We start from the raw sequence: 25,741 nt of genomic DNA, 5'->3' as shown, positions 1-25,741 counted from the left end.
CCACCCTCATTCAGGCTGAGTCTTTCTTCCTCAGTTTAACTTCTATGGAAACATCCCCCGACTCCCAAGACAGGCCTAGAGCTGTGACCTAGGTGCTTCCACGTCTAGTCAACTGGACAATGAAGACAGACCTTCAAGAGCGGTGAGGGGTGGAATGGTCAGGGTATGTGAAGGACACGACTCAGCATTGTTGACGGGCAAGCATCTGCCCCTCTCTGTGTAAGGTACTTCTCTCACTCAGGCCCTGACTTGTGGCAAAGGACCCACCACCCTCAGCTGTCTGTTAGACAGAGCTGCGTAGGCCCCTTCCCATAAACCAGAAAACAAAAATCAAGATGGTGACAACTTCATCCTGCCGGAGCTCTGAAGTTTCCTCAAGACTCAGAAGGAGCAGTAACACTGGTGTGTTGGGATACCCAGCACCTTGCCAACAATGTGCTGGGAAAAGCTCCCACCTATGGGCTAGCCTGGGCTGGTACACACTGAGACAGAGTCCCATATTCCCTTCATGTGAGTGAGCTTAAAGGCGACCATTATTGTTAGACGTCTGGATGTCGGGGTTCTCTGTCCTTGGTTAACTTGGGATATGAAGAGAGACTCCAACTTGACCTTGAAGCAGAAAGGTTGAGGGGCTTGAGAGCTTAAGATGAGGGGGTGAGGGGCAGGGGAAGGAGAGGTTGGTACAGCATGGCCACCAGACTGCCCACACTCTTCCTTGGGAGGTACCCCTGGAAGCTTATTCTTCCTTCCTCCTGACAGCCTGAGAGAGCAGTGTCAATTGACCTCAGGGCACATTCCAGAATGAGGGCACAGCCAAGAATAGGACCCAGGAGCCCTGCCACTACCCGCCTGCACTACTCACACATTCCCTAGAGAGGAGGAGACACCCTAGTTCCTTGGGAAGGTGGGATGAGAAGAGGAGAAGGAGCTACAGGAATGGGGCTGAGGAGAAGACCGACCCCAGAGGAACCATTCTTGGCACATGGTAGTCAAAATATGCAGTGGCCCCTCATGGCCCTCCTCCCAGATCCTGCATTCATCCAGCCAGTCCCCCTTGTGAGCGCTGAGCTGGGCCACAGTGTTCCTGGAGCCCCTGGCCATTACTCTGATTTGGGTCAGCACCAGCCTAGAGGCATGCCAGACTTGAAGAGGCTGAAGCAGCCCAGGGACAGCAGAGGCTTCCCCCAAGGAGCTGCCTCCTGAAGGATGAGGAGGCATAAGGCTGACGTTGGCCTCAGGAATCTAGGCCATGACTGCAGTTGTGTGTGCTGGAAGCTCGTCACGTGTCTAGGATGTAAACAGACCTTGGGTGATGCACCGGAGGCTGGCCAGCTGGAACCAGACACTGCCAGTGCAGGCACGTGAGCGTGTGTGTGTGTGTGTGTGTGTGTGTGTGTGTGTGTGTTTTATACATTAGTAGAAACAGCATAACACAAGCATTCAAAGATCTCTATAGCAGTACACAACCCTTGACTTTGCCATTTAGCAGCTGGAAGTTTTGTGTGTGTGTGTGTGTGTGTGTGTGTGTGTGTGTGTGTGTGTACAGCTTGTGGGGATAGGTTTTCTTTATTCTACTATGTGGGTACCTAAGGATTGAACTTGGGTCATCAGGCTTGGCATCAAGTCCCTTTACTCACTGAACCATCTCTTTCCACCTATATTTTTGGAACAGGATTTCTCCCTGAACCCAGAGCTCACATATTCAGCTAGTCTGGCTGGCTGGGCAAGGCCCCAGTCTCCTGAATTCACCTCCCCTGCACAGGGCTTACAGGTTGTACCCAGCTTTTTTACATGGGTTCTGGGGATCCGAACTCAGGTCTTCATACTTGAACTGAGACATAGCCCCAAACTCTTTGTCTTTATTTTTCTTTTGTTTTAACTTTGTTTTTGAGATGGAGCTTTCTTTGCCTAGTCTGGCCTTATACTTGGAATCCTCCTGCCTCTGGCTCCCAAGTGCTGCAACTGTAGCCCTGCGCTTTGGCCATGGCGAAGTAAATTTCCCGTTACTCTTGCTTTATTTTTCCTCACCTAGAAAATGTCATTGTGCCCCATAGGCTCTCAGTGTGGACCACAGGAGACAGCGCTTGGTGCCGCCACACAGTAAACTGTTGGTCCGATTTATCATAACGGAGCAGTTGGAGATCACAGCTGAAAGAAACAGCCACATGCCCGTGGGTTACTACTGTCCCCTTCCCTAGTTAGGTTTTGTCCTAGCACTAGGATGGCTTTCTGGTGCTGTTGTCCAGAGGGTGACATCAGACTAGTGAGCAGCTGGCTAGACAATAGAGCAGAGTGTCCTAGGAGGCTGGGGGTGGGGGGAGGGTAAACAAAGCTACAGTGCCTTGCTTAGGGGTGGTGGGGACAGTTCTGGTCTAGTGTCAGCCAAGCCTGAATAGATTAAAAAGAAAAGGCCTGGGGAGTGGGCTAGTGGTAGGGAGAGCCATACAGCCTTGAGACAGCAAGGGGAGAGCTCCACCCCACTCAGGGAAGTATGAGACTGGCCTTGCTGCAGGTGGCCTTGGGTTTCTTGTGTCCTAAAGCAGGATTGAGGGCACATCTAGCAGACTGAGCCAGGTGACTGCCACAGGCTGGGAACCCTGCTTTGGGAACTCAGGTTAGCCCAGCCTGGTAGCCTGCTTGGTGTTGGCCATTGCATGAAGGCTCAGGAGGACGAGGCTGAAAAGACAAGGTGGTATTTCCAGAGAGAAATCAACCTCACACAGCAGGTCAGAGGTGGCTATAGATTCTCATGCAGTCATCTCCTAGTGATCCCCAAAGCTTCTGAGCCCAAAATCAGCCCACAAAAGGGGCTTGTTTCAGTTGTTCTCTGATCATCAGGAGCCTGCCAAGGCCCAAATCCCAGAACAATGAGGTATAGTGTTTGGTCCTGGGACCCATCCCTGCCTGGGGAGCTTCAGAGGGTAAACGCACTACTCTAGGCCAGGTTGTAGTTCTTACAAGGGTAATGGGTTAAATCCCAGGTTTCTCTAAGTGCTATGACTACCTACAAACTATAGTGGAGCAAACCTGTAATCTCAGGACTTGAGAGACTGAAATAGAAGAATCGTGCGTTTGAGACGGATCTGGACTGCAGAGTGAGGCTCGGTTGAGTTTGTGCTACACTGAGAGACTCTGTCTAGAACAAAACAACAAATCCAGGGCTGAGGAGGCAGCTCAGTGGTGATGAACACTTGCCTCTAAGCACAAGGACCTCAGTGTGAGTGTCTAGAACTCACATCAAGCCAGGCACAGGGTAGCGAGTTTCTGCAATCCGTGTCCCTGTGATGAGCTAGGAGATGGGAGAGTCTCTGGAAGCTTCCAGGCCAGCTGTGTGGTGTATGCAAGTCCCAGGTGGAAGGGGAGGGCAGACACCTAAGGCTGTCCTTTGACAGCCACACATGCACTGTGGCATGAGTGTCCCTGCATTCACACACAGGAGCATGCATGTGAGTGTGTCTGTACACACACACACAACAGCAGACCAGCAACATGATGTGAGTCCATGTTCTTACTACTCTTTGTACGGTTAGGTGTGAAGAGGTTCAGATAGTGACGGAGGTTGGATTCAGGTCTTGGTGAGCAGAACTAGGGAGATGAATCAGCAGGTAAGAGTGCTTGCAATCACAAGGACCTGAGTTCAAATCCCCAGAAGTCATATTAAAAACAACAGCAACAGCTAGGCATAACTGCATGCCTGTAGAAGGAGGAAGGGTAGAGACAGGCAGATCCAGATCTTGGTGTTCCCTGGTCTCATGGGCTAGGTAGTTTCTATGATGTCAACCTCCCCTTAATTTCCCTCTCCACCAGGGTGTGTGTGTGTGTGTGTGTGTGTGTGTGTGTGTGTGTGTGTGTGTGCAGAACAGCAAACTGGACCTAACTGGGGTTTAGACTCTTCTTTGTATAAGTGAACTGAAGTGGCAGTCAAGGCACTTGTCCTTGGGCTCTGAGAGCATTTGTTTGACATTGTGGTCTAGAAGCAGGTTCAGGCAATGTCCCAGGCCTCTATGGACAGGGTGAGGTGACAAACCTCACCCTCACTGGATGCCTGACTAGGTTAGGAAATGACCATCACTCATGTCATCCCGATAGCTAAGTTCCTTGCTCAGTGTCCTTCAGTGATGGTGTGGCCTTCCCACTACCTGCCCCCCACTTCTCTTAGAAATTGAAGCTCCTCACCCCCTTCTCAGTCCTTTACTATAGGTGAAAGGGGTTTCTCTAAGCTAGGCTGTGTCTGGCTCGGAGTCCTCCTTTGAGTATGGCCCAGAGAACCCCATGGAACTGCAAGAGAGGGGTGCCTCTGTTGAGGGTCAGACAGGCTATGGGTTCTTCACTCTTGACTGGGTCTGGGGAGCAGCAGTAAGTCTCCCTGGGGCCAAATGCACTACTGCCAACGTTGTCAGAACTGGGGCACCCTGAGGATGCTGGAAAGCAGGCCTCTTCCTGATGTCCCTAGAAGTCACAGCTGAGCGTCTGCCTGCCCTGCTCTTGACCTGAAAATCTACTGTGTCCCTCCACTGCCCAAATATGGTGCCATCGGCCAGACTTCCCTTCTAAGAGGTCACCAGAATCAGTGCCGTGGTCACAGCCTCTTCCTCACCTTCCCAAAAGAGCCACACATGTAGAGCAGTTGACACTATGAAATTTTATTTAGTATTGTCCTCCATATATTTGAGGAAGCCATTAGGGCATCCCACAGTGCTCCCTTTGAAGAGGTGTGGGCAGAATGAAGGGCTGGGGAGGGAACAGGGCAGATGCAGAGGTGACAGAGGGGTTCCAAATCCTCTACCCCAGTGCCTGTGTGGCTGGGACCAGAAGAAACAAGTGATCTCATAGCTGCCATTGCCAAGAGGCCCCTCCCAGGCCCCACCCAGATAGATCTTTCCTCCTGATCCCTGCAGGTGTCCATATGCACCACCAGATGGCAGCATCAAGCAATATTCATTCTCCCTGGGCCCACCTCCGCTCTGATGCCTCGGCTGTCCCCTGTTCCTCCTGCCTTTGTCTTCTTTATTTCTCTTGCTACCAAAAACAGATCTTTGGACTTCTCCTAGGAAGTCCACGGCACAGGAAAGTACCTGCCCTATCGGATGGAAATGCCTGACTGCTGACAATCACCCAGTGGCTCCTGGGAGAGCCGAGAATCAGGACTGCCTTCCAACTCGGCCTGTAGAGCAATAGCGGTTCTCTATGGTCCTAGCACCTGGCACCCAGGAAGTGTCCACTGAGCTGAAATGAACAGAAGCAAACCAACAAACCAACGCAGCTAAGGAGAGAAGACATGGATTCTCCTGGTGTGGTGACACAAACTGACCCCACCAAAGGCAGGCGTCCCTGCAGCCTCCATTAGGATAAGTTAGAGCCTAGGTTGAATGCTCTGATTTCCCTCTGCTCTCAGCCTTTGATATGGGTGGTCTCTGACTACAGCAATGTAGTGGGGCAGGAGGCAGGAGGGCAGTTGTGTTAAGTTATCTCTCACCACGTACCTCCTATACAAGCTAAACCATTTGACAATAAAGATGACATCTCCTGACCCCAGGCTAGGAGACTGGGCAGAGGGGCATAGATCAGCAGAGAGGGTTGAGGCTGCCCAAGGGAACTATCCACAGGAAACAACTTACCTGTGCCCTTTCTTCTCTTTCCCAACCCTTCTCAGCTAAAAAAAAAAAAAAAAAAAAAAAAAAAAAGATTCGGACCTTTTAGCCAGACGTAGTGGTGCACACTTTTAATCCCAGCACTTGGGAGGCAGAGGCAGGCAGCTCTCTGAGTTCATGGCCAACCTGGTCTACAGAGTGAATTCCAGGACAGCCAGGGCTACACAGAGAAACCTTGTCTCTGTTGGGGTTGGAGGGTGGGGTGAGGAGGGAAGATGCAGACATTGTATTGAACCCCAAGAACCTGTCAGGCTCCCGGACTTCCTTTAGCTTACTGCTCTCTTCTAAGCCTGGGGTTACAACCACTATTCCCACTTTGTATACAATAATCTAAGGCACAGAGAGGTTAAACAACTTGCCCAAGGTCACGGGGCTGGGCCACAGACCTCTAAAGGGGGCTATGTGCTCACTACCATTTTCAAAGTGAGAACATGGAGAGGCAAAGGGAACATACAGGTGGCACTAAAACTTCGGTGGCTTTAGGACATCGGCGGCTTCTTCTCAGAACCTGCTAGCTGATGTTTCTTCCCTAGCCAAGGCTGTCTAACCTGATCTCACCTGGATGGCTGACTGAGGGCAGGGGTGGGTGGGCGGAGGGGGGTCAGGGTAGCCGGGCTAGCTTCATTGCAAGCCCAGGAAGTCCTTCAGGACGTCACAGGTTTTCTTGTACATGACCTCACGAAGCTTCCTGACCCGCCGTGTGCTTGACGCTCCCACAAAGCTGTCAGGTCTCAGCATGGCCATACCACCCTCTACCTCCCCCATGATGATGAGCGGTGTCTCGCCCACTGACACGTTGGGGCAAGGACAGGCCCAGTCTACATGAAGCAGGGTGACTTCCAGCGGCTCTCGGCCCAGAAACTTGAGGCCCATCTTCTCGTCTTTCAGGACCTCATCCACTGTCACCAGGGCACGACCCGAGTCAGGCTCCTCAGTGAGCTCAGAGACCCTGCCCAGGATGACAAAGTCACTCCGACAGAAGCTGGTAACAAGCTTTTGCCGTGGCTTGCAGGCCCGGCAATGCTGGTTGCCCCTTGGGAAGGGACACGACTCCTCACAGGCCTCACGACTTTCAAAATTGTTACCGTTGCCCTCACAGCCGCCATAGACGAAGGACTGGCATAGGCCTGTCTGGCTGTTGTAGGCCCAGCGTGGCACATAGGCTTTGCAGGGACCCTGCAGGGCAGGCAGGCTGCAGGTGGCCAATGGCCCACTCATACAAGCCAGCATGCAGGCCTCATAGGTCTCAAAGTGGTTGAGATTACGGTGGCAGTGGCCAAAGGTGAAGGTGAGGCAATTGTTAGCCTGGGCGTCGAAGTGCCAGCGCGTCTGCTCTTCTCCACAGTCCTCACTGTCTGGGGGCTTCAGGCACTCAGTTGCTGGGAAGGCCGTGCCGTTGAGACTGCTCTCTGAGGTGGCCCTGGCCTGACCACCCCTGACCACTGACAACGGGAAGTCAGCCCTCAGGACCCCAGCAACATTCCGAGCTGTACAGGTGTATATACCAGCATCTTGGGGCTGGGCGTTATAGATGACCAGCTGGGCAATGTTGGTGACCACCACATTACCACGCACGTGGTTGGGCCTCATGACCACATTCTCTCGGTCCTCCAGCTGTTTCTCCCAAGTGAGCTCTGGCCGAGGCCGGCCTACCACGTCACAGAGGAAACTGACCGTCTCACCCACGGTGACTGACTGATGGACAGGGTGGTTGAGCAGGGCCGGGGCTGCCATGTCCAGCCCGAGAGTCTCCGGAGAGGCTGTGGTGGGATGTACCGTGGTCTCAGGCGGCGGGGGGCTGGTATTTGGCCAGGTGAAGTGATAACGGCAGGTGACCACAGACAGTGTGATGCCCTTGGAGCAGGCCTCCGCATCCATATAGCAGCGGTTGTAGTAGGTGAGGCCATCAGAGGCACAGGTGAAACTGGGCTCCTTCTCACATCGATCTCTACACTTACACACGGGCTGGCCGTCCCAGATGTCACACTCAGAGCCCTGCTGCAGACACATGAAATGGTCACATGTGGCCTCCTTGGGCATGCCCACAGGGCCCTTCTTCCCTTTCACATCCATGTAGCGGGCTGCCACACAACTCTTGGTCCCACACACATTGGGGCAGCACTTCTCATAAGTCTCACATTCCTGAAAGAGCCAGAGAAAGAAAGAGAGTTCTGAACATGGAGGAAGGAAGGACAGATTCCTACATCTCCCCCAGAGGCTGTAACATGGGGACTTATACCTGCGAATACACAAAGCACTTGATATATAGATAATATCTCACAGAGACCCACCACCCTCAGCTTACCACTTCGTACACAATAATCCAAGGCACAGAGACGTTAAGCAACTTGTCCAAGGTCACAGGGCTGGCAGTATGGGAAGAGATGGGCCACGGACCTCTAAAGAGGGCTACGTGCTCACTACTGTTTTCAAAGTGAGAACATGGCAGAGAGGTGACAGCCCCAGGGAGGAGAGGTGGCAAAAAAAGGCTTCAAGCTCTCTCAAGTGGGATCCTGGAACGGAACATCATCTGGTTACCCAGATGAAGCATCATGAGGCTGACTGTCTTTCTCCCACTGGGATAAGGATGTGCTGGCTAACTTGAAGAGGTCTCGTCTTGAATCCATGTTCAAGGCTAATTATACCTATCTTTTCCCCTGGGAGACACTAACATACACAAAGGTGTCAGAGACCCGTGTGACCAGGAAAAAAAAAAAAGTCCTCCTGTGTGGTGTCAGCAAACCTTGGCAGTCTGTAATCCCTCTCCGACTTCTGTGGAGTCATGGAAGGTTTTACTCTAATTCTTCGAAATTAGCGCATGCCAACTGGAGCCGACACAAATGCGGATTGCATGTGGTGCTTTGCACAATGTCACACCGTGTGGCTAGGCAGCTGGCTGGGCTGCTAATCCTTCACCAGGTAGTGACTGTGTGAATTAGTCCCCACCACACTGGCCTCTTGTCCTTCCCACTTTGATTCCAGCCTTTCTGACATTCCACATGGGCTAAGAGGGGGAAAACACCCCCCACCCGGCTGTGTGGAGCCTGCTGCTCGACTTGTTTACTCTTCTCACCCCCCTTCAGCTCAGAATAAGGACTTTGTTTTGAAGCCCTTGTTTGGCATAGGCTTCTGGGCCACAACAGGGGAAGCTTGGGGACAGAGATGGGTCACATCCAGAGATCAGTTCAAGGGAGAGAGAGAACTTTAGAATGGAGGGTGGACAAGAACACACAGCAACCTGTGAACAGGAAGCCTGCTCTTTGACCTGATGGCTATTATTCTGTTCCAGTGTGGCTAGGCAATTCCATCAGGGCCCAGAGGTCCAGGAGTGACTGGACACTCGGGAACCAGAGCCCTTGGGGATCAGGTGAAGGAACTCTGGGAGCAACACTCAGAGTAATTCCACTTAAGGAGTTACAATGAAGCTAGGTTACTTGGATCTTTAGCTGCCTTCAGGTGCCTTCTCTGGGCAGTATGCAAAGCAAGCCAGAGTCCCACTGGCTCTGAGTCCCACCTGATTTCAGGCTAGCTAGTATCAGTGCAAAAGATTCTCCAAAGGCAGCAGTCTGATGGCATGAGCTCTTGGATGGGAGGATTGCCACTTTCCCTCTTCCTTTATCCCCATACTACCACTGTGTGCCTCTGGAGATCCTATCACTGTGTACCACTGCAGTATCTTACCTCTGTGTGCCACTGCAGCATCCTACCACTGTGTACCACTGCAGCATCCTACCACTGTGTGCCACTAGAGCATCCTACCACTGTGTACCACTGCAGCATCCTACCACTGTGTACCACTGCAGCATCCTACCACTGTGTGCCACTAGAGCATCCTACCACTGTGTACCACTGCAGCATCCTACCACTGTGTACCACTGCAGCATCCCACCACTGTGTACCACTGCAGCATCCTACCACTGTGTACCACTGCAGCATCCTACCACTGTGTGCCACTAGAGCATCCTACCACTGTGTACCACTCCAGCATCCTACCACTGTGTGCCACTAGAGCATCCTACCACTGTGTACCACTGCAGCATCCTACCACTGTGTACCACTGCAGCATCCCACCACTGTGTGCCTCTGGAGATCCTACCACTGTGTACCACTGCAGTATCTTACCTCTGTGTGCCACTGCAGCATCCTACCACTGTGTACCACTGCAGCATCCTACCACTGTGTACCACTGCAGCATCCCACCACTGTGTACCACTGCAGCATCCTACCACTGTGTGCCAGTAGAAAGCATCCTACCACTGTGTGCCACTAGAGAGCATCCTACCTCTCTGTATCACTGGAGCATCTGTCGTGAGAGGCTTGAGAATGGTCCCCAGAGAATGTGAGGTAGCAGCCACTCTCTCTCCATGGGAAGACCCATGCTTTCTCAATGAGACCAGCTACTTCTAGAAGCACCAGAGTCTCCCACGTTCATTAGTGATGCCTAACCCAGACCTAAAGCCCTGGGAGTAGACCAGGCATGAGAACTATGATAAATCAACGGGCAGGAGTTGACAAGGGTGGCTCTTAGAAGAACCCACCTGGAAGCCAGGGAAGAACTGTCTGGAGGTGGCTCTCGACTACAGCAGCATCCATGAGGGAGGAGCATGTGGAAACACTGAAGAGCCAGAGAGGTGGGAACTCAGTTCGTTTCTCTCCCAGGACACTTAGAGTATTTGTACAGACAGATTGGCTCCTGCTCCGTCTGCCCAGAAGCCTCATTACCCAATGGCTGAGTTCAAACCTGAGAAAGGGTCTAGAAGCCTGGTGAAACTAATTGCAACAATGTGTCAAACAGACATGTTTCCAAGCCAACCTGTCCCTCCCTGGCTCTGGCTTCACTGTGTGAGCATCCATCGTCTACCTGTGAGTGGGCAGCTGAACATCCACTATGTTGTCCTGTTATCCCATGCTATGTGCCTCGTCCTGGCCCACGGCATCCCTCAACAAACACAGAGGAGTGCAGGGACATGAATCTGGGCACTGTACCCTCAGCAGTAACAGGCCGGCTCAAGCCCTGTTTGTCTCTAGGTTGGCAGCATCTGTGTCCCTTTAAGTTCCTGGAGGCACTCCTGAGCCGTCCAGGCACCATACCTCCCACACCATCACCGACCCTCTCACGTGGTCCATCTTAGGCTTAGGGAATCCCACTCACCTGGTCTGTTTCACACTCTCGCTTGCAGGTGCTCTGGGCATCCACCCAGAGGTTGGGGTTCATGTCGTTGGGGCAGATGCCCGCATGGGAGTATCGGATGGGTGGCAGCGCTAGGCCTCGAAGGGGAGCCCCGAGGAGCAGCAGCAACAGCAGCCCCCAATGGAACCAGAACCGATGATCCCCTGGGGCCCACATGGTGCGGTCTGCAGCAGCCAGAGGGTTTCCCTGTGATGACACCGAGGGCTGAGGCCCACGGGGGCCTTCTTCTCCAGGGCTGGCAACACCTGCCCTCCTCACCCCCGGCAAGTCTCCTTGCTGAGGCTGCTTGCTGGCTTCGGCTTCTGTGACTGGCTCCACCAAGTGCAGCCTGCTGGGCTGTGAGGCTTCAGATAAAAGAAAGGTCTTTGGAAGGAAACTCTGTTCCCCCCACCCCACCCCGGGTGCGCAGGGAGAGGAACACAGCAGGGGCTCGAGCCTGGATTTATATCCTGGGCACACCACCCGAGTGGGAGCGAGCTAACCCGATGCCTGTCAGAGGCAGGCTGCTGGCGCCTCTGTCCCGTGGCCGATCACAGACGTATTGCAGAAGGGGGGAAAAGCTGGAAGCAGTTTAGGCAGCGGTCTCTGGCACGGTGGGACACCTGCTTGTTTTTGACTCCAGGAGGCCTTTAACCCCTTCCAGGGACAGAAATGGCATGTGCTTTGGGGGGAGCTGGCCCCAGGACACGCACGCTCACTGTGAGGCAGGTTTGTTTCCCTTTCCCCACCTCCTTGGGGCCAGGCCCCCTCCTCCCCTTCAGCCACCTCTAAAGAACACACAATCGCTTGTTACGAGGAAGGACCTGAGCCGCTGTGTTAGCGTCGCCCAGCTCGATAGTACATTTGAGAGCAAATGACGTGGAAAAACAAGTTCACGGCCATTCAAGGGCGGGCCCAGGCAGCCGGCGCTGTGCCGTGTAAGCTGACTCCCACCCCGGGCACCAGGTCCCCTTCTGGGGGGTACGCACAAGGGCAGCGCCACATCCCTGTGTTACGGGTTTACCGGCAGTCCACGTCTTAAGTTCCAACTTTGGTGAATTCCCCCAAAATCATTCCAGAGAGACATACCAGATACCAGATATGGTCTGGCTCCCCCCCCGGGCTGCTGGGACGGATCACATTCCTCGCTCCTGTCTCTACACACTTGTGGAGGAGTCCAAGAAACCCGTGCAGCTACAGTGTCCCAGGATTCTACTACACCAGCGCTGAGCTGCCCTCGCCGGAGGCCACGGTGGCCCCTGCTTGGTGGGCCCTTGGGTGCAAGGCACGCTATGGACATGTGGTTTTTTTCATTGTCCCACCACAGAGTGAAAGGTTTCCGGTGGAAGAACCCAAGCAATTTGCCTGGGGTCCTCAGAACCACCAATCATATCCGTTAATCCTTACATGCTCCTGACTCCCTAATGCATCGTTCCGTTTAATCCTCACAGCAAGCTGTACATCCAGTTTAGGCTTAAGTGAAGGATGGATGCAGCACAGTGAGGCTAAGCAACTCACCCCATGTCACACAGCTCGATTAATATAAGAGGCAAGGGCAGCAGCTTGCTTGCTGGGTGTGGGCAGAGCCTTTTGAAGCCACCCCTCCCCCACCCATCTGCCAGAAGTGTTGTCAAGGTACAGCCTAAAGTCTGGCTTTTACAAAATGGTTAGGAAAAAATTTTGAAAGTCAGGGGTTGTATGTGCGGAAGGCCTAGGAAGAGAGCTGTAAGTAGCCAGGAGGTTAGGAGCAATTTCTATGTCATTAGTTGCTTACGATGACACGGAAAGGAACACTTGAAAGACAGAGGTGCCTTTTTAAGGATAAGCCAACAAGGATTGGAGGGTAGATTGAGTTGCAGTGGGTAGAGAACAGGGAAGTGGCTGGAAGGCGGGGAGAGGGCCAAGGCCCCCAGCTGCTCTCTTGCTAACCATGGCTTCCTATTCAAGAGGACTGTGAAAAATCACCTGCAAGAACATCTTCTACAGACTTTTTCCTCCTCCTAGCATAGCGAGGTGCTGGTTTTTCTCCCTCTGAGCCAATTCCTTCCCGTCACGCGCTTCTAGGATCCGTCTTCTCCGTCAATGTCGAAGTGCTAATGAAGGGTGTCGGGGCTTGATCTGCTAAGTTATCAGAACAAACCTCCCTCAGAGGAGGCCATTTCCAGTAATGAAACCAGACAGCGGGCGATGCCGGCTGCTTTGAATTCCCTGTAATTTCATAAGCCGTGCTCCTGCTGCTCGAAGCAGGAGCCTTTACACAGCCCTGCCCTGCCCTGCCCTGCCCGGCCCTGCCCGTGGCTTGCTTGGTCCGGCTTCCTGCGATGCCACAGAAGGAAACAGACAGTGACAGGTTTCTAGGCAGCATTTAGAGAAAGTGTCACAAGACATTATGCCAGGACAAATGTCTGAAGGGAAGATGCTGTGTGTCTGAGGGGTCTGCTGAGGCCATGAGAGATTCTGGTCCCCATTTCCCGTTTTCATGGTTGGTGGGAAAAGCCTTCCACCCAGTTTTCAATGGCGACTCTTCTTCCAGTCCCAGGAGATACCTATACAGAAAAAGAAGCTGAGCAGGAAAGTTAGGCTGGGCCTGTAGTCTCACAGTCAGGAGAACCTAAGAGTGGCCTAAGCTCCCTCTGCTGTGTGAGCCACACCTATACTTACTGTATCAGGAAGTCCAGCAAGCCTTCCCCCCACTCCTAGCCGAGATCGTCTCATCTCTGCCTCTGGCCTAAAGCTTGTTTCTAAACTATTCTGAAGTTCCCACTACTCCACGCCTTTCTGAGACCCCCTCACACCCAGTCTTGAGCTGCACCAAGTCCCTCACTAGGAATGGGATGTCTGGCTAAGCTGCTGGGCAGACGCCTGGCCACTGGGTGTCTCCTAGCTGTCATCACTCTTTCCCAAGGACATGGGGTCCAGCTTTGTTTCTCCACCACTGAGTATGAGAGGTGAGAGTTAGCACTGGGTACCAGTCTATGCTAGAAAAGCCTTAGCACAATGCCCTTCACGCTCCTGCCGGTGCTCAAAGGTCCTGTTGCCAGGCGGCCACCCTCGCTCTGATAGTGAACTCTGGGTGATCCTTGACCTCAGGTTCACCCTGAGCTTCCTGAGCCAGTGGGGTCTTGACAGGACAACACAGCTGACCCTATTACCCAAATTAGCCAGCCCCACCCTACAACCCAGCAACAGCACACACCACCGCAGGCCACCCAGAGACCCAGAGAAGCCTCGCAGACATGATACTCTCACACAAGTCAAGCTTCGTTGTGTCTGTTCCCTCTTTCCCTAGCTCATTTCGCTCCTCAAATGGTTCTTAAAGCCCCTACTATGTGCCGGGTTCTGCACACACCCAAATCCACAACACCATCTTCACAGTCTGCACCAGAAAACAAACATGTCAAAATGATGTCGATAAGCCCAGAGAATATGGGGTTGGGGGGAGGTGGTCCTCACCCTGCTGAGTGGTAGCAAAAGGGGCTGGGCTTGGGGTTGATGCTACAAGATGACATTGGGTGGGGCTTGAGACTGAGCATCTATCTGCAAGGGGAAGGAAGACAACAGCTCCCTATACCCGGTTCAGTGAGGCCTGGCCTACAGCTCTGGCCTCCCCGGCCAAGCCTCCACCCCCACCCCTCTGTGGGGCCCAGGCTCCAGGAAAGGGAGCTGAGGGCAACTCAGCAGGTTTAGGAGAAGTGGGGGTGGGAGCTGCCCCACTCCTTTAGAAAGTCAATCCCAGCAAAGACAGACCAGCAGCCCATTCTTCTCCACCATGCCTAGGCTCTACGTAAGATGTCCACACTGTCCCACGTGGGAAGCCAGTCCAAGGCAGCCAGCCCTCTGGCCCTGTGTTTGGAAGGACTTGGGAAACAGAAATGGGGATGCAAAGAAGATGCTGTCCTCCATGAGGTGCTCAGATAGACTGACTTAGGCCACCTCAGCGAAAGGCTCATTACCCAGCTGGGGACCCCCTGCCCGAGCGGCCTCAGGCCTGGCTTACATTACAAGGCTGCATGAGCTCTTCCCTCCAAGTGAGGCTGCACGGAGCCTTGGAATAATTATGGGGCCTCAGCAGATGGTGGAGGTGGATGGGGGAGGCCTTCAGCTGGGGGACACGTGACCCATCAGCATCTGTGTGGAACAGGACCTGGGAGTGTCCAGGCTGAGCTGATGGTGGTAGGGGGTTGGCACTGAATCAAGATCAGGAATTACAGGCTTGGGAGGGGTGGGGCACAGTCTAGGGAGGCCTAGGGCTGTTATCAGAGCCCCTGGACACCAGAAAGCTCAGTGTGTGTCCTCCAGCACAGAGGCATACCCCAGGCACACAGGGCTGGGGTGGCTTTGAGAACTTGCATGTCCTGGAGGGTTTTAGCTCACTCAAATCCTGCTCCTCTGTGGTTCTTGGGCCTGATGGGCAATTCATTCGCATCTTCCAAGGGAGGACCACCTCCAGTTCCCCATCTGAGGCCCCTTTAGCTCCTCTGTGATCCATGTCCTGATTCCTCCAGATTTGCACTGATGGAACCAGCTTCAAAAAGCCCCGTGAAGCCCTCAGCCAAAATAAACACGGGCAGGCAGGCCTGAAGGTGTCTGCTCCTGACTCTGCTCTGCCTGAGGAAGTCAAGTTCCAGCTTTCCCACGCCTCAGGGGCCAGAAGGAACACTGCATGAAGGAGCCTGGCCTTCCTCCCAGTTAGGGCCCGCCACCCATTTTAAAAGCACCCCCAGATGATTGCGGCCTACGATCCCCACTCCTGCCATGTTTCTGCTCCTTGTTCCTTGGGATGTCCTGAGGCCAGGGGGCTTCCTGACACTCCATGCTGTCCTGCAAAGTGGCTCATGTTCTCTAAAGCCATCTGCACCTCTGAAGTGCATCTTGTCATCAGTGTGTACCCTGTTTTCTGTGCACCTGCATGTGTACATGGTGTGGAGGGGGTGGGGCCAGAATAAGAAAAAGTCCTTCCTTGCCATTGACAGCTATTGCATGATTCTGGATTAACAAGGGTCTCTGCAGGTTGAGGATGAAGACAAAAGCAGTCTGGACCACCAGGAACTGCTGTCTCAGCCGAAGTTAGCATCGCTGTTCTTTCCCTAACCCGCCTGAGCAGCCATATTTCACTTGGGTCTTCCTGGCTCTTCTCTCCAGCCTTGCACAGACCGTGTTCTCTGGCAGGGACTGTCATCTCCAAGGCAGCAGCTTTCTGACCCATCTCTGAAGCCATACCAGAAAGGAAGCTCTCCTGATCCCGGAGGACCAGGACAGCTACTTCCCGGCCAGAAGTTCCCAGTACAGTTTATAAGTAATAAAGCAAAACCAAGTTGAACAACAGCTTACAAGGTCACATATTTGGTAGAGCTGGGTTGAAGGGTGACTCTCAAATGTCTCAACCTCAGAACCTGGGAATGAAACCATATTTGGGGAAAAGTTCTCTGCAGGTGATAAGGATCTTGGGATGAGATCATTCTGGATTGTCTGGGAGGAAATGGCACCGTGGCAGGTGTCTTCCCAGGAGATCTGGAACACAGGAAACAGGAGAGGGACTGCCACAGACTTGGGGAAGCCACAGCCAAATGTTGGAGAGGCAAAGAGTTGTCACCCAGAGCTTTATCGGGGAGCAACCATCTGAGGACATTTTGATTTTGCCTCTCCAGCTTTTAGAACTGTGAGATGAAGCAGGCGCCGTGTCTTAAACCAGCAAGTATGTGGTACATTGTCGAGGCAGCTACACAAAACAAACACACCTGTCTGGCACCGTTCAAGGGCCCTTTCTGGTGACAGTTAAATGGCACAGCAGGACCCATCTCTCTCGGTCCCTCCAGTTCTCCTCAGCAAATTGCTTCTCTGGAGCGTATTCCCACTTCTGACAGGTTTATATTCTTTCTGCTTTTATTTCCATTCAGTCAGGAGCCATAACTTCACTAATAATAGAAGGAGCACAAACTTCAAACCAAGCTTCAGCTCCCCTTTTGAAACACCAAAAAAAATAACTAGGTCCTCGTTTTCAGATGGCTCTGCTGCTAGCTCCAGTGCGGCACCTTTGTCACTACATCCTCATGCGTCTGCTTCTGACAAGGCCGGTCCTATGCCTTTAACTCACACTTCTGTCACATCGGCCCCTCCCTCTCCTCTTTCCTCTTGTGCAGCTGGAGTCTGTGTTTTCTTGAATGTCTGAGTCAACTTCACCTTGAACTTGGAATTTCACAGCAGGGATGGACTGTGCCTGCTCACACAAGTCCTCAAACTCCGGTCTGCTGCAAATGACGTCAGAATCTGAAGTTGGGTCCTTGCAGTCTCTGGCTTGGAGACCGTGAAGATGTTGCTGGATGGTGCCCCTAGTCTCTCCTAGTCAGTCAAAGACCCTGGATCCAGTTCCACCAGCCTCCTTTCCACTCCAAGTCTGCTTACTTACCTGATTGGTTCTTTTCCATTTACCAAGACAGGGTCTCACTCTAGGCAGTCCAGGCTGGCCCAGAACTTGTGACTATTCTGTCTCAGCTCTTTGAGTACTGGGTTTGCACCACTTTGTCCAGCTAGGTTTGACTCACCCTCCTTGCTCTTGTGTTATCCCCCTGAACACACACCTCATCCTCCCTCCCTTCCTTCTTTCTCTTTTTACACATCTCTCTATAAAGCCTAGGCTGGACTGGAACCCTCTGTATAGCCCAGGATTACAGTGTGAACAACCTGTACTTTCTCTCTCTTGAACCTATTCCCACCATGATGCTACCTGCCCACCATATGTGTAGTCAAGGAGGCTCTCACTGGAGGTTGAACAAACAGAACAGCCCTACTTCCAGCCCCTAATAATACGAAATAAATAAGCCTTATTTTTTTGTAAAGTACCAAATTTCAGGTATTTTCTTAGAGCAACAAAAAAATGGACTATTCTATCAGGTATAAACATCAACAGTAGATTCAGGGTCTACATGCAAGAAACTATAAAACTAAGGACTGGAAATATGGCTCTGTGGTTAAGATCACTGTCTGCTCTCCCGAAAGACCCAGGTTCGATTCCCAGCACCTACCTGATGGCTCACAGCCATCTGTAACTCCAGTTCTAGGGGATCCAATGCCCTCTTCTGACCTCTTAGGTACTAGGTACACACATGATTCACAGATATATGTGAAGGCAAAGCACTCATAACATAGAAAATAAACTAAAAACAGAAACATTTTCAAAAGAAGCTACAGACTGTGTTTAAAGAAACCAAAGAAAAGCTAAAGAGGCAATGTTGACAGAAATGGGAAGATTTTTGTTGAAACAGCACTTCTCAACATAATCTATCAAGTCAACAAAGTCCTAGGAAACCACTATATGGCACCAACAAAGTGACTCTGAGTCGACATGGGAGGGAAAAGCTCACCCTAAAACAGAACACTGGAGAGTAAGCTTGGATGGCTGACACTACTTAATTTGAAAGCTTAAGACGAAGCTACAGTAGCCAAGATAATACAGTCCTGGAGAAGACTAAACAGATCAATGGAATACAACGGAGGGCCCAGAAATAGACTCAGACAAAAGCAACTGGTTGATCTTTTTCAAAGGAACAAAACAGACGGAACAAAGACAAGATAGCCTTGTCAACTGATGGTGCACAGTCAATTGGACATCGCATGCAAAATAAAGGAGTGAATTAGAGAACCCATACCAAATAAACATTATGCTTTCCCCAAAAATTAATTAAAATCATGTCAAAGAGCTAAATGTAAAACACAAAATTATTCCATTTCTGTAATCTAAGAAGAAGTTAAAATGCTGCATTTGGCAGTATGGTTTTAGATATAATACCCAAAGCTTGATCTGCGGAGGAAAAATTACAATGAATTTCTTCCTGCCCTGCTAAAGACAGCATCAGGAGGATGAAAAAAAGAAGTCCCAGAATGAGAGGAAAGGGCAGCATCCCTCAGGATCCTTGCTAGCTTTATTTCTGTTGCTGTGACAAAACACCCCGAGCAAAACCAACTCAGTCAGACGGTGGTGGCGCACACCTTTAATCCCAGCACTTGGGAGGCAGAGGCAGGCAGATCTCTGACTTTGAGGCCAATCTGGTCTACAGAATGAGTTCCAGAACAGCCAGGACTACATAGAGAATCCCTGTTTTCAAAAAAGGAAGGAAGGAAGGAAGACAGACAGACAGACAGACAGACAGACAGACAGAGCAAGCAATTTACGGGAGCTTACAATTCCAAGTTATAGTCCATCATGGAAGGGAATTCAAGCCAGGAACTTCAAATAGCTATTTACATCCAATCCACAGTCAAGCGGAGGAAGAAATGACTGTACACATGTACTCCTTTGCTTGTTTGTCCACTCATACCCACTCAGGACCTCCTGCCGCAGCCACAGTGCTGGCCCAGCAGCCAAACACCACCAGGGCTTTCCCTCACTCTTCTGTGAGTCTATGAACCTTCTCCTCACAGTCACAAAATTGCTATGGTCACTCCAAAGTCCTGGTGATGACATGCAAAGACAGAAAGAAGTGCAAGGTGTGGTAGAGGATATCCACGCACAGCCTTTCTTAAAGTTAGGTTGACGTGACGTGGGCACTCTCTGCAGGTGTTCTCCGTCTCCGTGTCCCTCAAGAGCAAGTTGTTTCATGGCATGTGTAGGTGTCGCTATGTTGCAGGATGAATAGGAGGAAGAGCATGATAAGCTACGTTTCATCCAGTATTCTTCCAACCATGAAGTCTGGCCTGCAAGGTGACAAGTTACACTGGCAATGTTCCCAAGGGAAAGGCCTTCAAGTTGTGGCCCATGGCTCTCTCTCACTTCCAGTTCAACAGGCCAAGCTCAACATGATGGTGGTGAATTCTTTGCTACTCTTTCCACAGAGAGATAAGATAGAGACATTTTCCTTTCCATTTCGTCTGGCTGTAGTTGATGCTGACAAATAGAATGTGCTAGAATACAACAACTTCCAAGTCAAGCCTTAAAGAGCAGTGTTTGTGTTTGCACCTCTTAGCAGGCTCCTTTGAGGAAGCCTATACTTTGTGAGAATTCCTCCATCCTTAGACTACCTTGGCACAGAGAAGCCCCAACAAGGCACTCAGAGTGCCTCAGTGGAGCATTGCACAAGAGAGGATTTTTTTTTCTCTCAAATCTTCCACAAAAGAACAAAAGAACAGCCCAGGAGAACTACTACTCACTACCACCACGCCCCACCAAATCTCTCCTCCACAGGATCCCAAGAAAGTCACTGTCTTTGGTCATAGTTGGTTAAAGAGAATGTTCAGCCAAAATGGTGGGGGGAAAGGAGGGTGTAGAGGCCAGTCCAAATAATCATCCAGGAGCCTAAACCTGGGTCAGGAGCTTACAGTGTCCCCTGCAGGTATGAGAGAGAATACTTGGAGATGGGTTTGAAGTGGGCGCTTTTGCCTACGCTCATCACAGGAGCTGGGAGAAGGCGTGATGGTAAGCACCATCCACAGAATGTTAAGCCCCACCCTTGGTCCAAGGGAATGCCTTGCTTGTAGGGAGGGTTAAATGGTCAGTTGTCTGCTCTGCACATAAGCTTGAACTGCTTTGCCCTGCCTGGCATTGAGAAGATGTCAGACAGTAAGAAGCACTGGAAGGTGTGTGGTTTACAGATACTCAGCAGACCCACATGCAGCTAGAATATTCCGGAAGGCTCTTGGCAACTGTCTGTGTTCCCGTCCCTATTTTTTTTCTTTGTTTGTTTGTTTGTTTGTTTGTTTGTTTGTTTTTTGAGACAGGGTTTCTCTGTGTAGTCCTGGCTGTCCTGGAACTCACTTTGTAGACCAGGATGTCCTCGAACTCAGAAATCCACCTGCCTCTGCCTCCCAAGTGCTGGGATTAAAGGTGTGCACCACTACCACCCGGCCCCATCCCTATTTCTCTACTTGGGAATGGTGGTAGGGTGGCTGGAGTAGATTTTGAACAGCAGCTCAGAAAACAAAGAAGAACATTGGCAAGTGGAGCCCTGCTTTCAACTTAGGGCAGAAGTCAGGGGAGGCATCCGGAGGAAGCGCTGTTACCACTGAGACATCAGAGAACTGTGTATATAAAACCTGAGAGGTGCCAGGGGGCTGGTGGCACAGAACATTCGGGAAACTGCAAGGTGGCCACATTAGCTGGAAAGGAAATAGAATTGACCCAGGCTGGCCCCATGATGAGGAAGGAGGCCCTGGCTTACCTTCATTTTCCTTTTCACTTTGAAATCTGTTTTACGAGGATGTTAGGAGATGGAGATTCAAAGGGAAGGGCCCTCTATGCAAGCTGGGAAGCAATAGACCCCAGTCATTGCGCTGCCTTGCAGCTTGACTACAAACATATGATCCGTGATTGACTGTCTTCAGCTCTGCTTCTAACCCTGACTGAACAGGAAGGATGGCATCGAACTGTTGGGCAAGGGAGGAGCCCACCTCCCTGCATGTCCATAGAGGCTTCTACCAGGGGCAGTGGTCCTGACTCTGCCTACCAGCCCAGTGTGGGCCCCAACACATGAGGCTCAGAAAGCAAACCCTACTGAAGTTGTGGTATTGGGCATGGATGAGGGCTTAGCATTCAGTCTGATGACTAACAACCCTTCTTTGGATTCCCAAGGAGAAAAATGTCAAAACTCAAGACCTGAGGGACTTACATGGGGCAGAGTGGTCAATTCTCAATGATTTGGGATCTGGAGTCTACTCAGAACAGGAGATTGAGGCCAGACTCTAGCCTCCCGGTTTTCTTTTAGGATCTGCAATGGCTCGTCTCTGTTGTGAACTTGACTACATCTGGAATTAACTAAAACCCAAACTGCTGGGTACACTTGTAAGGGATTTTTTTTTTTTATTTCTTTTTGATTGGATCATTTGAAATAGGAAGACCTACCCTAAGTCTTGACTATTTGAGGTTTGCAGACCCATCTTAAATCTGGGCCACACCTTCTGGTGGCATCCTGGCATGGAAGAAGGAAGCTTTTGTTCTTGGCCTGCTTGGTCTCACTCTCTCTAGTGAGTTCATTCCTTCACCCATATTACAGCCTACTTCTTTGGGATTCCAACATACACTTAAGACCAGCTGAGCCATCCCACCTCATGGACCAAACGACTAGTGTATTCTTAGACCTTCTGTTGGAAGGCAGCCATTGCTGGAATAGTTGGACCAACAGGATAAGCCACTCTAATAAATCATATATCATTTGATTATATTCATCCGATTAGCTCAACTCCTCTAGAGAGTCATCACTAACGCAGGGTCCAAGCTGTGGGGAAAACACTGGCTAATTCACAGGATACCAGTAGAGAACGTAATCCAGGAGTGGAGGTCGCTGGGACCCCAGTAGCAAATTCTCCTCAGGCTGGTGGCTCCGGATGGCCACCGTGTGGAGGAGGAGAGGAGAAAGAAAAGGGAGCCTGGCGACTATGCTGAGGCCCCATGTGCTTGAAGATGTACAGAGACCCCTGTATGTGAAGAGATGCTCTTGGCACCCTCACCACTGTCTCACCCCCTCCTCCCACCCTGTTACACTGCCTTCCTACAGAAGGCCAACACTGTGCAGAATGGGTGGGTCCAGTCCTCCCCTTCTCTTCCTCCTTAGAACTTCTGACCATCCATCATGCTTTCTAGCCCCTCTGCTGCCTCTCAGCTGGATCAGTGCTGCTAGCATTTGGATACACTGTAGCCTCTCCCAACCCAAATCCCCAAATCTCTCCCTGCAGCCTACACTCTGAGGCCACCCAGAGCCCTGGCCCCTCCTTGCCTTCCAAGCCCATCTGCCGGCTCTGAAGCCCCAGACACATCTCATACTCCTTAACTGAGCAGCCTCCCACACCGCTCCACCTCTGTGTACCACCTTCTGCTAAAGTCGCAGGAGACCACTACATCCCTAAGCACCTAACCACCTAACCACCCTCAGCTCAGAGGTGTGTGTGTGTGTGAGTGTGTGTACTCCCTCCCTCCCTTCCCCCCTCTCCTTTCCTGACTACTTTTCTGTCACCCAGACCTTGTCCCTGGGGTACATAAAGGCTGAGTGCTTCTTTTCTTGCCCCTCCTGACCTCCTATCACAAGCAGAAGCTCCAGACAGCATTTGCTGTATGTTAGAATCTACAGGAAAAGTTATTTAGAAAAACAAAAACAGAAACAGCACCTGAGTGCCCTGCCCCCTCCAATTAAATCAGAGCCCTGGAGTATTGGCCAGATGTGGCCGACCTGAAAAGGCCCCAGATGAATCTTGTATTCGGCCAGCATTTTGAGCCATTGTAGGAAGCCGCTGTTAGCGGTGGTATAATTCGCCATTCCAAGATGGCTCGGACATCGTGTCCTTCCCACTAGTAAACAATTAACTGCGCAGCTGCAAAGGCAAAAGCCCGCCAAAGTCACTGGCCAATCCCGAGGCATAATATTGGGTGATGAGTGAACAGCCAATCAGAAGTGAACACGTCACTCTAGGGTGTATTTAAGCTGTGCCTCTTCCTGTCTTTAGCCCTTCCACATCCTTTCTGCTTCTGCTGATACAGAGTAAAGCCTCGCTGTGGTGATACCCGAATATTGCCTCTCGTGTCCTTGTTCGCGGGCGGAGGGGACACGGGAGGCACGCGCAACAAGCCATTGCCTTTAAAGTCACATGTGCAGATCCGGAGACATTGCTATTTTTATTTATTTTATTTTATTTTATTTTGGCTTTTTTTTCTTGATCAATGCGTTTATTGTCTTATGGAAAAAAAAATCTTCATAGAAGATTGCTTTAGCCTCCAGCAGCCCGTTCCTGAGCACTGAGGAAACTTGCCTTCTTTTGAACAACCCAGTCTTCTGAGCAAGAGACATTTTAGGACGATTCCACCTCTACTTCTTCACTTCTCTCTTAAGCTTCTTCTCATAGACTGGATTCTCTCAGCATCGTGAGCTTTCTCATACATCTCCTCCATCATGTCTGGAGTGACGTTGTTCTTGATGTACTTCGAGAACTGTTTCTTATATGCATCTTCATCTTCATCTTCCTCCATTAGGTAGCCCATGTAGGTAGCCACATTCTGACCCATGATGTGCTTCCGATGTACCTCTGCATGGAACTCCTTGCTTTCAGTCATAACCAGAGAATCGTTTGGTCCTATGAGGGATAGACAAGCCTCCATCCACAGCTCCGTTCAGGGCCCCCAAAACTTTATTGCTAATTGTAGTTCGGGCATGACCTGCATCCAAATAGCAAGTGAAGGCACCAGGCTGACCGTCAATGCTCTCCACATTGTATTCACCCCCATTCACCTCCACTTGGCCTTCATAGATCTCGTCCATGCCAAACCTACTCAGAAGTCTGCAGGCCAGCAGCAGGCCAGTGCAACAGGCTGTAGCATAATTTGTCAGGCCAACTTTCACACCGTATTTTGGAAGTTCATGTGCATATGCTACGCAGACAATCATATCCCCTTCTGAACAGGCATATGCGATCTGCCAGATGATATCTCTGTTAGTTGCACCAACTATCAGCCTATATTTGGGTGCGTTGTACTTATTCTTGTCCTGGATCAACAATCCGTACATAGTAGTCAGTTTTACCCTCTCGCTGCCTTCTAAATCTCACTTGGTATCTTTTAAAGTAGACCTTATCCTTGACAACTTTCACCAACCCCATCCTGCGGAACAGAGACCTGCAACCTCGGCTCCACACAGACCTGCAGAGTTGGCCATGCTAGGGGGAAAGGAAGCTTTATTTTGGTTTTTTTTGACAGAGCATTTCTCTGTGTAACAGCCCTGGCTGTCCTGGACTCAATGTGTAGACCAGACTGGCCTCAAACTCACAGAGATCGACCTGTCTCTGCCTCCCCAGTGCCAGGATTAAAGACATGCACCACCACATCCAGACTGCTATTTTTATTTTTTAATCTCTCTGGAATGCTGAACCACCTTGGCACTGGCTGTTTTCTCACTAAGTCTTCCTCACTCAAAACATATACCAAGCTGACTGAGGAAGGAAGCGTTGCAACAAGGTAGAGAGTCACAAGGTAACTCAGTAGAAGATGGACCAGATTTACCCAGGCATCTGTGGCTGGGTAGCAGGGAAGTTCTCTGACATCACAGACAGATGTGCTATGGATGAAGATTCCAGGCTCTTCGGCTCTGCAGAACCTCCCTTGCTGGATGAGGAATCCATTTTCCCCTGGGAGGTTTTAAAGAAGCCACTTGATTGGTACCAAGGTCCAGATGGTGGATAATCTCACCCATAATGAGCAGTGGCTGCCAGCCCTGCCCAGTGCCCTGCCAGTGTCTCACTTCTGTGGTAACTGGAAGTTTCACCATGGGTTTTGGAAAACACAAGGATATAACAGATGTTTCCAGATCTGCAGCACCATCATTTGTATTAGATGTCCTAACAGACACCTGCCTGCTGCAGAGACTGGTACTGCCTTCCAGCTTATTCATAAACAGACATGGTGTCTTAGTTAGGGTTTTATTGCTGTAAAGGGACACCATGACCAAGGTAACTCTTATAAAGGACAACATTTAATTGGGGCTGGCTTACAGTTTCAGAGATCTAGTCCATTATCATCATGGTGGGGATGATGGCAGGGTCCAGGCAAACGGTGCTCTAGAAGAAGCTGAATGTTGTACATCTTGATCCAAAGGCAGCCAGGAGACTCTCTTCTGCACTGGGTGGAACACTAGGAGCCCTCAAAGCCTATCTACACAGTGACACACTTCCTCCAACAAGGCCATACCTATTCCAACAAGGCCACGTCTCCTAATAGTGCCACTTCCCATGGGCCAAGCATATTCAAACCACCACACAAGGAAATGTGGAACAGCCACACAAATGAAAGGTTATTGAGCTATGAAAAGAATAAAAATCATGACCCAAAGATGCAACATGAATGAGCTTTGAAAACATGCTGAGTGATAACCACCATGTTCCATCTGCTTGCTTTTGGTTGAAATGCCTCGTAGAGGGTAAATCCACAGAAAACAGAAAGAGAGGGGTGGAT

At 51.0% G+C, this 25,741-nt stretch overlaps 2 protein-coding genes and 1 pseudogene across 3 annotated transcripts in view; all 3 read right to left on the bottom strand.

Annotated features, from left to right (window-relative positions):
• Nucleotides 1-25,741, bottom strand: part of Luc7l3 (LUC7 like 3 pre-mRNA splicing factor) — a 335,229-nt gene that overhangs the window by 246,107 nt on the left and 63,381 nt on the right. The gene's annotated exons all lie outside the window — the stretch shown is intronic.
• On the bottom strand, nt 4,639-13,030 carry Wfikkn2 (WAP, follistatin/kazal, immunoglobulin, kunitz and netrin domain containing 2). Of its 2 annotated transcripts, XM_034506481.2 has the most exons (3): nt 12,787-13,030; nt 10,804-11,186; nt 4,639-7,793 (listed from the first exon to the last, which is right to left on the bottom strand). In XM_034506481.2, exons 2-3 carry the CDS (start codon nt 10,996-10,998, stop codon nt 6,273-6,275), a joined length of 1,716 nt encoding a protein of 571 aa, XP_034362372.1. In that variant the 5' UTR covers nt 10,999-11,186; nt 12,787-13,030; the 3' UTR covers nt 4,639-6,272. The 2 variants fall into 2 exon arrangements, with proteins under 2 accessions (XP_034362372.1, XP_034362373.1); XM_034506482.2 differs by lacking the exons at nt 10,804-11,186; nt 12,787-13,030 and adding an exon at nt 10,190-10,780.
• LOC117710240 (large ribosomal subunit protein uL18 pseudogene) lies at nt 23,509-24,393 on the bottom strand (annotated as a pseudogene).

Source organism: Arvicanthis niloticus, chromosome 6, assembly GCF_011762505.2.
Source record: "Arvicanthis niloticus isolate mArvNil1 chromosome 6, mArvNil1.pat.X, whole genome shotgun sequence".
Lineage (NCBI taxonomy): Eukaryota > Metazoa > Chordata > Mammalia > Rodentia > Muridae > Arvicanthis > Arvicanthis niloticus.
The sequence above is the reverse complement of the archived record's forward strand: the minus strand, read 5'-3'. Positions and strand labels throughout refer to the sequence as shown.

Coding starts and splice junctions, on each gene's coding strand:
- Wfikkn2 (XM_034506481.2), bottom strand. CDS start 10,998: ATGTGGGCCCCAGGGGATCATCGGTTCTGGTTCCATTGGGGGCTGCTG. Junction 7,794..10,803: donor GAGAGTGTGAAACAGACCAG/GTGAGTGGGATT, acceptor TGGCTCTTTCAG/GAATGTGAGACTTATGAGAA.